At 46.2% G+C, this 14,061-nt stretch overlaps 1 protein-coding gene across 4 annotated transcripts in view; it reads left to right on the top strand.

Moving 5' to 3' along the window:
- The window catches only part of LOC126526634 (uncharacterized), a 627,639-nt gene that overhangs the window by 576,963 nt on the left and 36,615 nt on the right, over positions 1–14,061 (top strand). The window contains exon 5 of one of the 4 annotated variants that reach the window (XM_055068263.2): positions 724–2,385. The exons of the other annotated variants lie outside the window; for them this stretch is intronic. Coding sequence (XP_054924238.1) covers positions 724–1,724 — 1,001 coding nt within the window. The 3' untranslated portion in view covers positions 1,725–2,385. Of the gene's footprint in view, positions 1–723; positions 2,386–14,061 lie in introns of those variants that run through there. 4 annotated transcript variants of the gene reach the window in all.

The following is a 14,061-nucleotide window of genomic DNA, read 5'->3' as shown; positions in this document are numbered from 1 at the left end:
CCTTCTCCGGAAACAGTAAAGCAGTCATTGGCTTAAGTTATGACATGGACAAGTGGTTTATCCCCAAATGGATGCTGTTTTTTAAACATCTAGGGGTTGCGTATGCAGTTGTTACCATGGGTTATAGACGCATGTTATTCTTTTTTTCTTTCTGGGCTGTTCTGAAAGAGGATGTGGGTTGTAGGTGTTGGCAGATTATGTGAGGAAAACTGCGGAATTTCCTAGCCGGCTCCTTGCAATCTCGACTTACGATAACATTGCCAAAGTTCAATGTGTGGTGAAGAAAAAACTCACTGATGAAGTCTCGTATAAAACAAATTTGTTGTGCCAGCGAATCATAACAAATTTTGCAAGTGCCTAATGTGGTTACCGGGCGTCAAGTGATCATTGAGGATATGAGGGCAGGCTTGGTCAAAGCATTTTTGAAGTGTTCTCTAAGGGTCATAGGAGAGAGTAGTCAAGCACTCCACATTCTGTCACTTTGTAATTCTTTAGCTTTCTGAAAAATCCCTTTTATAAGGACTTCACAAACAGGGTCATGAAGCATTCAAATGCAGAAATATTGAGTAAATAAAAATGACCATTAGTTCTTTGTTTCATCATACTTAAGGTCACCCTGAAGATCTCCCAAATCAAATAAAAAAGATAGCTTGTCAATAAAGTTAGCATCTGTGTTTGTTTTTGGCATTTCCTAAAAACTATTTACTTCTTTTATTTGTGCAGCATTGGGGCCTTCAATTTCTGCGTCAACTACCAAATTTGACAACTCAAAGCAAGGATGCCTCCACCGATGTCAGCTATGTGACTATGTGGCTGATGAGCTATTTCTTCTGGAAGCACATGCCAGCATCCATACTGGCGAGAAGCCATTTCATTGCCCTTCATGCTCTCGGAGCTTCTCACACAAGTGTTATCTGAATGTCCATTTGCGGACTCACACAGACGAGAAGCCATTTGACTGCCCTTCATGCTCTCGGAGCTTCTCACAAAAGCCCCACCTGAAAGCCCACCTGCGCACCCACACAGGCGAGAAGCCATTTGACTGCCCTTCATGCTCTCGGAGCTTCTCAGAAAAGGGCCACATGAAAGCCCACCTGCGCACCCACACAGGCGAGAAGCCATTTGACTGCCCTTCATGCTCTCGGAGCTTCTCAGGAAAGCACCACCTGAAAGCCCACCTGCGCACCCACACAGGCGAGAAGCCATTTCACTGCCCTTCATGCTCTCGGAGCTTCTCAGAAAAGCACCACCTGAAAGGCCACTTGCGCACCCACACGGGCGAGAAGCCATTTGACTGCCCTTCATGCTCTCGGAGCTTCTCAGAAAAGGGCCGCCTGAAAGCCCACCTGCGCACCCACACAGGCGAGAAGCCATATCAGTGCCCTTCATGCTCTCGGGGCTTCTCACAAAAAAAAGACATGAAAATCCACCTGCGGACTCACACAGGCGAGAAGCCATTTGACTGCCCTTCATGCTCTCAGAGCTTCTCACGAAAGCCCCACCTGAAAGACCACCTGCGCACCCACACAGGCGAGAAGCCATTTGGCTGCCCTTCATGCACTCGGAGCTTCTCACAAAAGCCCAAGCTGAAAGCCCACATGCGCACCCACACAGGCGAGAAGCCATTTGACTGCCCTTCGTGCTCTCAGAGCTTCTCACGAAATGACAGCCTGAAAGCCCACCTGCGCACCCACACAGGCGAGAAGCCATTTGACTGCCCTTAATGCACTCGGAGCTTCTCACAAAAGGGCCACCTGAAAGCCCACCTGCGCACCCACACAGGCGAGAAGCCATATCAGTGCCCTTCATGCTCTCGGAGATTTTCACGAAAGGGCAACCTTAGGAAACACATGAGGCGAGAAGCCACTTCATTGCCCACTCTGCCTTCAGTGATTCTCGTTGAAGAATGCTCTGAAGATACGCCGGTGCATTCATACAAGTGACCGGCCATATAGTTGCATTGCCTGCTTCAGGTCCTCATCACTTGAACAGACTTGGAGAGCACAGCACAATGATTCAATTCAATTCACTTTATTTTCAACACCACAATGTTGAGGACCGCGAACAAAAAGCCTTTTATGGCTTGACAAGGTCCGCAGCCCTTTTTAACAAGCAGTGACAGAGCATAGCGTTAGGTATTACATATTAAGCTAGAATTGCCTAAGTCCCAATAACACGAATGTCAGACATAATGCATATACATAATATATACATACATATATGTGTAAAATGAATTCAAGTGAAACAGAATGTATACTCACGTACAATTGAAACCGAAAGAATTAACGCTAATTACTAATGCACATTATACATATATGAAAACAAATGTGTCACACAAAACATACTGCAATGCACAATTCGGCAAATAATCTGTTACAAAAACAATTTGTTCCATTTTTCCATACTGTAGGGTAGTTTAACAATCTCGTTGAACTACAGTCTGAATTAAAAATCTACATTCGTGTAGCATGTTACGTAGTGTTCTACTGCATCAGGTAGGACAAGTGTCTCCACATGCTCCGGAGAGCAAGCTTTAACTCGGGCCCAACTTCGATGCCGCCTATTCAAATACATGTAAAACGCAGAAATGCTTTTCTGAAATAACCAGTGGGCTGATTGTAATGAAATTTGTTACATTTGAGAGAAAAAGCTAAATTCTGGTGACTGCTGGAAGCATCATTTAGTTTGAAGGCCTGAATGTTACCACAGGAATTTGCAAAGATTTTTCATCTTTAAAAAAATTGAAGGAAAAACTTTATAAATTTTTAACTTCATTATTAACACAAAAGGAGCCTGTTATAAGTAACATAGATGAGTAATCTAATGTTTGAGTCGAATGTCAAGTCCACCATGCTTAAGTCATTCTTACTTTTTATTTCAACTAATGTACCAGCATTTCTATAAGCACTAGTGCGACATATATTTGTAGGAATATTTGTATAAACTTTACATATTGAATTGAGCTTATAAGCCTGCACTGTGTAATACATTTGTGTGCAGAAGCATTGAAATTAGGCCAATCCTGTTTTTCGAAATTTGAAAAAGATGCTTTCTGAATTGCAGTTGTACTAGTTTCTCATCAGGAATTTCCTCACCGACAAAAATGTGTACAAGACATGCTTTTAAGATAATAAATACAAGGGTTTACTGTTTCGATTAAGGGCGTGCAAATATTTGATACGTTAAAGTAGGCACTTTGTCAATACAACTATATTCTAATAGCCTTCGAACACTTAAAACACTATGTGTACAGAAATAAACCTCAAACTGAAGCAAAAGTATGATAAATGTCACCCCCATGGGCATAGGAGACTCGCCACCGGGTGGCCGAGTTGAACAGACGTGTGCATTTTCATCTCCGACAGTCACTGTCTTCCTCCTGTTACTTTGGGCGCTAGGGCCCAAAAGTCGCATCGACCGTGGTCATGGATTACCCAGAGGCAGCTTTGAATGTTCCATTACCCGAGGACATGGAGTTACAGCAGTTTGAAGACGCCCTCACGCCAGAGAATGCGCCAACCCTAACGAGCATCTCGACCGATGCCATGGTGGACACCACCGCTTCGAGAAAGACGCCGCTGCGTCCAGACGTGAATCCATTCGCTCCACTTGCTGATCCTGAGCCACCAAGAGGGAGCAAAGGCAAGTACGATGATTTACTCGTCTCAAACCTACTCACTGTACCCACCGCCAAGCATGGGCAGAAACACGCACGCGGAACACTGTCCGCGATAGCTGCAGCTGCAGCAGCTAAACCCAAGGCTGCGTTTCGTCATGGCGTCTCTCACTACAACGGCAACGCAACGCCATAGTTTAATGCGTATGACTCGGACTCGGTGTCTACTCACGAAGATGACAGCGAACAAGGAGCATGGAAAACCGTTACATATAAACGCCCCGATCCAGCGAAGAAACAAGCGAACGCTCACTCAACGTTGTTCATACGCTCACACTGTGATCCTAAAACCTCAAGAGCCATGCAGAATCATGGATGAAAATTTCATTGTTATCGGTGAGGCACTTTGGAATCACATGCACAACGCTCCCTCAACGCATTAAACGGAAGCTGGCCCGATCGTTCAGGTGAGATATTTGGACAGGAGTAATCAAATAGCGGTTGACACCGATCATCGCGACACGAGATGCCTTTCTGTCTTTAATACAGCTTCCAATAAATGGCAAGCCAACTGTATTTCAAGCATACGAGGCCATAGAAAAAGATCAAATGTGGGGCATTATCCGCAACGCAGGAGGAATTTCAGCCGAGCAGTTTACCATGAACCTGCACTGCCGGAAGTGCGACATTATCAGCGCTCGCACCATCGGGGAGAAAGGCACCGCTGTAGTCACTTTTAAAGGGACTAGCCTTCCATACAAAATCGGGCCCAGGTGTTTCACAATACTAGTCTATCCGTTCAAGTCGCAGGTCTACACTTGTGAGACGTGCCACAAATTAGGACACGGAAAACAGCATTGTCCGAAATTTAACAGACCGCGTTGTGCCACATGTGGCGGAAAGCTGCATGGCAGTGACGAGGTCTGTCCCAACCAGGGGCCGAAATGCCGCAATTGGGGGGCGTAAACACCTGGCAATGGCTCAAGACTGCCCTCAGCGCATAAAGATCAACAAACAGCTGCGCGTGAAGTCAAAACGCCCTCAGAAGCAAAGCCAGAACTCCATGGGTTCACAACTGCAAGTTCATGAGCGCCCTCAAAAGACAATGACCCTGAGACACAACTCTTACACTGGGCCTCCCCGCGCTCCATCAACTCCTGCAATACCGCCGGAAAATGAACCGCTTTTCGACCACAGCAAACATGCCTTTGCTAATTTCGTCAAGATGGCTAACAGCGAAGCGCTAGAACACGCGAATGCGAGTCACGCCAAAATTACAGGTCAGTCTGTCCCCGCCTCACTCTCAGCAAATGAAGGTGCACGTGTTCATGGACAAATCCATGAAACTATCACTGTCGGGGCACCAGAGCAGAGCCAGAATAAGCAGCTAGAAACGCGGCCAAAACCACAAATTCATCCTGATTACGAAGCCATCTTCTCTGCACACCTGGCACAAATGGAACATAACATCGTGTCAAGGGTACAAACGATGATAGAACGAGCTATTGAAACATGCGTTCGCACCATCATACAGCGCCCGATGCACAATGGAACGCTCTCCTTCGGAGGTCTTACCACGGCCGCATGAGTTAATATGGCGCCTTTGCTGTCTGTACAGATAGCTCCGACGCAGATGGCTCACACACAACATGGCTCAACTGATCACTCAAGTTAATGTTTGCTGTCACGGTCGGGATGTGGGGGGAGCCGTCCCAACAGTGATTCAGTGGAACTGCCGCTCCTTCACAAAGAAAAAAGCAGGCATGATTTTACGCTGGGGCCTGTCGCATAAGTCTCAGACTCGCCGTCGTGGCATTGCAGGAGGTGCACTGCTTTATGCCACGCTTACCATACTACGAGGGCTATGGCTTCCCCGAAGACACCGACACACCTGTGTGCACAGCTGTGTATCTGGATCGAAGACTCACCCACACAAAGCTCGACACTGAGCCTTGGTGTTCGAATGTTGCTAATGTTACTGGATGCTGCATTCAGCTTACGCCCGAAAGAAAAATAATTGTATTTTTCTGTGTACATACGTCCAGAAAACGCACGAAGGAAGACTAAGGGCACCTCGGTGGACTTTAGCTACATACATTTTCGGAAGATCTATCCCAAGGATACAATTCTAATCTGTCAAGACTTCAAATCTCAACACGTAGCCTGGAACTATAATAAGTACAGCCCACGCGGTCGTCGTATCATGGAAGAGTTTGACCATTATGGACTATCGCTCTTTATTCTGCCGCAATCCCATACAAGGCTTGGACAGGACACAAGGCAAGCAGACATGACGCCAGCCCTAACATGGTCCTCGAGACCCAGAACCTGCCAATGGAAACTTCTAGAGGACTCTCTTGGCAGTGATCATCTTCCAATTGCCATCACAGTGAGAACAAATGGTCCCTCGTGCCACCCATCATCTTACAAACGGGATTGTACGATTACGCACCGGGACAAATATCGGATGCTGCTAGAAGAAAACGGTCCAGTTAACAATCTTGACTTTTAACGCAAGCTATGACGCGTGCCAAGCGCACAGCAACTAAAACGCTTCGGGTTTCTCCGGACCCACCTTATTCGATAGGCACCTCCTGCATCTATGGAACCACAAGCAATGAGCATGCTATCTACGCAGACGATGTGACGCTGTGGACTACGCGACGTTCCCCAAGAGAACAAGAGGAGGCCCTGCAGACGGCGTGGAATATCATCGAGAGCTTCACAAGGGAGATAGGATTTACGGTAGCACCGGAGAAGACCGAGTTTGTCGTTATCCACGGTGGGAAAAGGTCAAAGTCGAAGGACGAGGAGAAAGCCAGCGCCCATCTCTCGATCGGACAGACACCCATTCTCAGGAAGCGGGTCATCCGCATACTTGGAATGTTTTTAGACGAGCAGTGTATATCCATAACGTGATACAATCAAACAGTAAAAGTCACCAAGCAGGTCACTCAAATCCTCCGCAGGATTTCCGAGCTTGCAAGGGGCATTAAAGAAAAAGAAATGAGACACTTTGTGCAGGCTTTCCTGCATTCTCGCATCCTGTCTGGCGCCCCTTTTCACCTCGTCACTCGAACACAGCTACATACTCTGGAACGCCTCAACAACGAGGCAAGGAGAGTAAAGACAGGATTGTCAAAGTACGCGCCACTCCCTGCACTCAAGAGCTGCAGCGCTTTCGGTGACATTGCTGATGTTATTTCAATGCACGAGCATACTCATGTGACACGCCTCAAGTCCACAAACGCAGGAAGGGCCACATTGGTTAAAATTGGGCATGACATTAACCTTCCGGCGCTTTCACGGATATGTCCCCCTTGGGAGCAAGTACCAATTGCGGATCCTAAGCCACTGCCGAAGAACATGGAACAAGATCAATTGGCAAGAAGACAGGCCCACGCCAAACGCCACAAGAAATATACGCACCAACTACGTGAGGGGGGCAACGACAATTCGGGCACTTGCCATATACCATATTTACTCGCATAATGCTCGCACTCGCGTAATGCTCGCACCCCCCACATTGGCTATCAAAAATTGGAAAAATTTTTTTCCTCGCATAATCATCGCACCCCCAAAATTACTGCCGCGAGCCGTCTGCTTGTCGTAGCGATCGCCATGGTTGGGCGCGCGTGCTACTAGGCGGCGGTACTGTGCTATCATCCGCTGCCACCGCCGCTACCGCTCATCCACTCACCACCGCTACGCCATTTTGCGAAGGTGTCTCCAGCTCTCCGGTGTCTCGTAGGCCTCGTTGGCCTTGTTCGCGTGTTGCACCGTGCTCTTTGTGCCACTTCGCCATGGGACGCTACGCAAGCTACACAGCTGCTTTTAAGCTAAAAGCTTTTGAGTATGCGTTGGAACATGGCAACCGCGCCGCCAGCAGACACTTCGGCGTCAACGAGTTTTGCGTCCGGTATTGGAGACGGCAGCACGACGAACTCAAGACGACTGGTAAGACGCGCCGGGCCTTCCGTGGACCGAAGACTGGGAGAAAACAGCAATTTCGAACGCCCTGGATGCGACCGAGGACCACCTGGTGTGGGACGACGAAGAAGCATCGGAAGATGAAGAAACCATCGATTCCAGTGTCGACACGGACTCTGATGAAGAGTACGATTGCCTGCAGGACGTACGCAACGCGAGTAGTGACGGGGAGGTTGCGCGCGGCAAATAAAGTGCTTTAGCAGCTTGAGCTTACGTTCACGTCAGACCGCCTTAACCGCATTTGAAGACAAATGGCTGAAAGGTTCACCCTGTACTTTCATAACGAAGGTAAGTTACGCTTGAAAGTAATGTTTTAGTTATATTTACAATTGCGGACCTGACAATCCTGATCTTGCACCCATTCATCTTTGCATTTAACACTCCGAAACATTTGCTTGAAATTTTTCCCCGCATAATTATCGCACCCCCAAACTTCGCGTTGATTTTCAGGGGAAAAAAGTGCGAGGATTACGCGAGTAAATACGGTAGTCTATGCGAATGCTTTTATCGGAGGATCAGAGGAGGAGCCAATGTTCACTATGGCGTGGACAAATATGGAAGCAACCAATCGGGGCAGTAAACTCCACCTCACAAGACATGTCGTTCACAGCTCTACGGCAGAACTGTATGCCATCCTAGATTTTGCCAAGCATGCTGAACACACTGCCAACAAATTTCCAAGAGAGGCTAAGCACCACTACAGAGTGTTTACGGACTCTCAAAATGCCTTTAAAGCTTGCCAGGGCACTCGTACAACCACTGCTGTGCTCCAGCAACTCCGCCTCCACGTTCGTCGTCTGCGTGACTAAGGTCATGATATTCAGTTGCACTGGATCCCGGAGCCCACGCGTATACCAGGAAATGAACGGACTCATCGACTAGCGCACGCCACGCTACTGTCTGCACTGTCAAAACTGCCCGAACAATCACTGAACAACGTATCTGAACACACGGAAATACACAGTCAGTGGTACAACGCCATGGAAGCAATAGCTGAAGCCAAGCACCACCGGCGCAGCTATCTCTTCACTACGTCCAATCCCATGGACATTCCTCCCCCTCCCTCCCAGGCTGTTTCTCTTCGGCAGCAGGTTCTGCTCCGGCAGGTACAGATTGTCACCCTTCTTACTCCCTTTCTCGTGCAGCGTTTTCGCAGAACGGAAGACCCTCGAGGCCTGGAATGTTCACGTGCGGGTAGCTGCAGCCCCTGCAACACCAGGGCAGACCTCGAACACTTAATCTGGGACTGCCCACTGTATTCTGGCCCCAGGCAAAGGGCCCTTGCTTCGCTCCCAACGGAATGGCGACCAACCTCCCTACAGACCTGGGCTCTACCGAGACACTGCAGTGCTGCGACCGCCAACAAGCTCTGGCGATCACTGTATGAATTCCTTCATGACCCTGAGGCTCCAGCCACAGGGACCAGGCTTCTTCATCTCGAGCATACCAGCGAAAGCATCAGACCGCATGATGTAGATGATTAACCATTTGAGGGTCAGTGACATAAATATACGGCGCTGCGAACGATCTCCAAAATGGTCGATGCCATATATTTATGGTGCCGTCTGTATACTGAAAAAGCGCACCAATTTTCTTACTTTTTCTTTTCTGTCACGTGCGGCCATTATGTGGAAATACAAGGAATTTTTTTCGCTTGCCTCCCTCTCTTGTTTTTCGCTGCATGGTTTCTTTTAGCGCTAGTTTGTTCCTGTGCGTCTACATACTACAGCTCGCGCATTGACGCGCGCGCAGGCAGGCGGCGGCTTGCGTTTTGTTCCGCGAGCGGTCTCGGTCTCTTGCGCTTGCAAAACTGATGGCTATCTCGTTACTAATCGTTCAAAGGGCGACCGCTTGTTTCTCGCTCGTTTAGTGCTCACAGAGGTGCGCATAGGAAGGATGCTACCGTGCATGTGTTTCCGTTGCTTTTTTCTTTTCTTTCTTTTTTTTTTTGAGGCTCGCGAAATCTAATTGCCTCTGGTTAGCGATAAGATGATTAGCGTAAGTTTGTCAGATGTTTTTTTGACGGGCACATAACCACACAGTTTTCTTGAGTTCGCGCACATACGCAGTTCGATTACGCTATGGACGTACATATTAGTGTAGGAGCAGGAACATTTGAGTCTTGCGAAATATTCTCGTGTGCGCATTTTCAAAGCCTTGAACTATAACAATGCATAAAATTTTCAATTCTTATAGGTTTAATTCTGTTTTTATTGTTGTTATTCATGAATGAAGAGTGCTTATATACCAACGCAAAATATTTTTTATCACTTTAGGGTTACCTTAGAAAAAATTACGGTAATTTTTTTTGAAATAACTACCTGAGAAGATTTGGAATCTGCAATTTAAAAAAATCGACTCTGGGCGGTCGCATCTGGCGAAAAAAATCGACCCTCGAAGGGTTACGTCCCCCATTGTTTCCCTTACTTTCTCACTCCCGCTACTTCCCAAGCCAATTCACCGCAGCCCTTTAGGGCAAAAAATGTGAACAAAGACGTGTGAACAACAACCATGGGCATAGTATATGCATAAAACATGAGAGCATGTGTAGTAGAAGCTGGATACGCTTCTCAGGCAAGCTAGACTTTCCTAGCTATACAAAGACCATTTGCACTCCCTGAAGAGTCCTTTGTGTGCGAGTGATTTCCTCATTTGTTCCTAGTGATCCGTTAGCACTTTTAGTAAACGATGCTGCATTACGTGCGATGTAACTACAGGAACTTGCCAATGGAATGAACACCAGGATGTGTGCATTGTTTTACACATATTTTGACAATAGCTGTGCATTCTTCAAAAACAGTTTGAAACATATTCTACATTTGTTTCAATTCTCGCACTATTCGATTTGTATTGCATTCAATATGCAAAAATTACTTCTATATAGGGCGACAATGTACCTTTATGTAATGAATAAACACATTTGAGGCTTTTTTCTTTTTGTTCTGCAAGTTGCGCTCCTAAGGATTACTTCCACATCCATTCGGCCATTTTGGTGGCACGTATGGCTTCAGACTGTGGCACGTTACATCCACGTGAAGAGGCACCTGCACCAACATGTGGCCATTTCAGTGCCGGGTCTTCTTTCAAAGCTTGCTTACTTGTAACTTGTGAACTCAGATATGTAGCAATTGTCTATCAACACCCTTATGCGATGTAGGTGTCAATGTATTAAGCCAAATCTCAATTAGGAATATGCATGTGTGCGCGGTGTGCTACATAACATTCTGTTACACAAGTGTTACTGTGTGCTCGGACATGTTGAGCTCCAGAGGTAATTCATAGCATGTTCCAGTATAAGTTGAAAAGCTGTTTCATTATGTTTTAAGAAAGCAATGAAACAATTTGAAAACACTGATACAACGCGACACATGACACTGACAACACCACAATACCAAAGTCAAGTATCGTGCCAGTTATGTTGGTACACACTTTGCAAATAAATATGTTGTAATACAAATTAACAAGTTCTTTAGTTATATTACAATATAGCCAAGGCTATGCAGGTGCACTGAAGGTTGTGGAGAGATTTTCGATAATCAGTTTAGAGCACATATTTCAGTGTCCACAGCCATGTGATATTCCTTGATGTAACGGCTCAACAACGAAGCATCTGTTTATACACTATGCATACAAAAGACCGCAGCGTACAGTAAAATACTCATTAGTGAGAAATTTTGAATGTTACACGGCTCGCTAGGACATGTTCTCCAAGTAAATCATCGCCTAATTAAAGATCCTTCTGCGTGAAAAGTGGTTCACACTTTTTTTACACAAGTGGTTATCTTCTCATTCTGCCATGAGTGATCATTTTGTCTACAAGTGCGTTGAAGCAAAATGTCATTACGAAATTTTATTTAATGTATACACCATTTTTCTCATGTGCAGGCTCTCATCACAATAAGCGGCACATTGAAACCTTCATAGATCGCTTCAGATTCCGTTGGAATTTACGCTAGCATATGGGCCTTTCTTTGACAGAACTGTGCACACTTACACAAGGTAGGGGTTCTCAGACCTTTTGGCTTTGGCGATGCTCCACCAGCTTTTACATAGTGCTGCAGAACCCCTCCCTTCCTTTTCCTAGTGATCTGCTTACACACAGCCTTAACATAAGGGCTCATTTAGGCTTATGGAGAATGGAATGGCGATAAGAGGGGACATTGCTGCACACTCAATGCTGTGAGCGCAGAGAAGCTGTCATGTTTTGGGAGGATTGGGGTGGGAAGGGGTGTGGGGGGTGGCCTTTGAATCTGCTTTAGCGTTGCTGCCGCGTGTGGGTTTGGCCTCTGTTATGTGGATTTCGATGTGTTGTCGTTACTCTTGAGGGCCATTTCTGTTGTTGAGGTTCGTAAGATGATGTACGGACAGTTCTTTTCCGCTCTCCGTAATGCACTGTGCAGGCCAACCGTCTGGCTGCCATCCTACGCACAGTGCGCCATTAACGGCATGTTCATGCAAGCGGAGGTGTAACATGCGCGAAAGCCAATGGTATTTTTTGCGAAGAAATTTGACAAAGCATTCGCATTGTAGAACAGTGTTCGGTGTATCAATCGCAGTGCTAAGCATAAGTTCCCGCCTCGCCTGGAATGTAGCACTGCCCCTCGCCCACAACGGAGTGCTTATCTGTTACTCTCTGTGGTTGCCACCCGGTGTAACATCAGTATAAATATTCATATACGCATGCAGGCTTCTTTCACTATGATACTGCAACAGACTTAAAGAATGTGCTGTCCATAAGCCATTCTTCATAGTCTTTTCAATGCACACCTTTAAGTACACTTTTGGGAGTTGTGTTTGTCGAAGAGACCCAGGGCACGTCTAAAGTAGATGGCGGGCATCAGCTGCAGATGCACGAGCGGTGCACTGTGGACACTGGACAATGTGTATGTAGCGCTGACCCCAGGCGGAAGTGATGGCTGGATGGCTTCACTCTTTCCGTACCACGGGGAAACTAGGTGTTTTTGCAAGTTACGCCAGATATTTTTATCTGAAGCTACTACTCCACTCAATACTTTATGTAATACATAAACAAAAAGCAGAATTCATGCACTTTTCACGCATGAAAGCTTTATTAACGAGATCCATGGAAAACAAGGGGAAGGTGGGAGATGGACATTCAAGACGATGAGGAAAACAAGAACGAGGTGAAGACGGGAGCCAACGTTTCGACAAGTGGACTTGTCTTTTCGCCTTGAAAATTACAATTATTAACGAGATGTATGTGATAAAAGAAGTATAAATTGCCAAAATCAAGATTGCGGGATAAAATTTAACAATGTTTGTGACGAAATGCTTATGTCTACTAAGAAAAAATGTAACATAAGTTATGAGACATGCAAATATATTGCCGTCTAATAGGCACTATATATCCCAAAAGATCAATTTTTCATTCAGCAGGTTTCCCACTTGAAATATTTTAGTGCAAGCACTACAGTTTGGCATGCCAGGCTGCGGCCTCCGATATTCCGGGCTGGCTTGTGTCTTCGTTGCTCTCGATGTCCAACGAAGAGGCAGCATCCTCCAGGGTGTCTACCAAGTTGACATTTCCAAATTCCTTGAGTTTTCCAGGTTTTCCCTGAGTGCCCTTGCAATATTCCCTGAGTGGCACAACTTTGTTTTATGTCAAGACGGGCTCCCTACATCATGCCACCCAATGATGTCACTCTCTAGTAAGCATGTTAAAAAATGAAAAAAACAACAACTTAATCCAGTTTGAATAGTACGGGTTAGTGTTTATATTATCCAAAAAGAAAACAGAAGGGAGGGGTGATGTAATATGTACAGCGAATAAAATATCTTCGAAAGTAATAGTAAAACCCATTACAAATCGAGTCGAACATTCTCAAATACGAATAAGAAAGATGCATAGAGAATATTTTCGAATATGCACTATTTCTATCAACTTATAGCAAGCTAATTGGTTTGAGGCCCGAATTTTATCACGAGTGAGATTCTCTCGCAACAGCTGGTAAGTCAACTTGAACTGTCCTGACATACTCTCAGCCCGCGCACAACGCCTCAGTGTTGCGTTTCACTGTTCTAAATAGTTTTTTTTTTTTATCTTGGATGAGGGACACCTGCATCTCGGCGTCAGCCAACACTTTGCTTTTAGAGTGCAAGCTCCTTCAAAAAAAGCGGTGGCATGCTTCCTTTCCCGTTCATTTCTCAGTGTGTACGCCCTTTGTCTTCTTGTTCTCCTTCGGTTGCACATTCGCCACACGGTCTATTTGAAGCATCCTCTTGGACAGCTGTACAGTCAGCGTCCGATTTTCCGGACTCCCTAGGGGCCGCGAAAGTGTCCGAAAAAATCAATGCAGGTCTTTTACATCCCTTAAGGGCTAAAATCGCCACAGGCACGTCCGAACAATCTCTGAAGGCCTGCCAGTACACTTATTAGGCATATCGGTACTCGTACTGAGATGGGAGATGGTGGGTGCACGCGTGCACAATCAAGG

This window comes from Dermacentor andersoni, chromosome 8 (genome assembly GCF_023375885.2).
Source record: "Dermacentor andersoni chromosome 8, qqDerAnde1_hic_scaffold, whole genome shotgun sequence".
NCBI classification, from domain to species: Eukaryota; Metazoa; Arthropoda; class Arachnida; order Ixodida; family Ixodidae; genus Dermacentor; species Dermacentor andersoni.
Note: the sequence above shows the minus strand (reverse complement) of the source record. Positions and strands in the feature narration are given on the sequence as shown.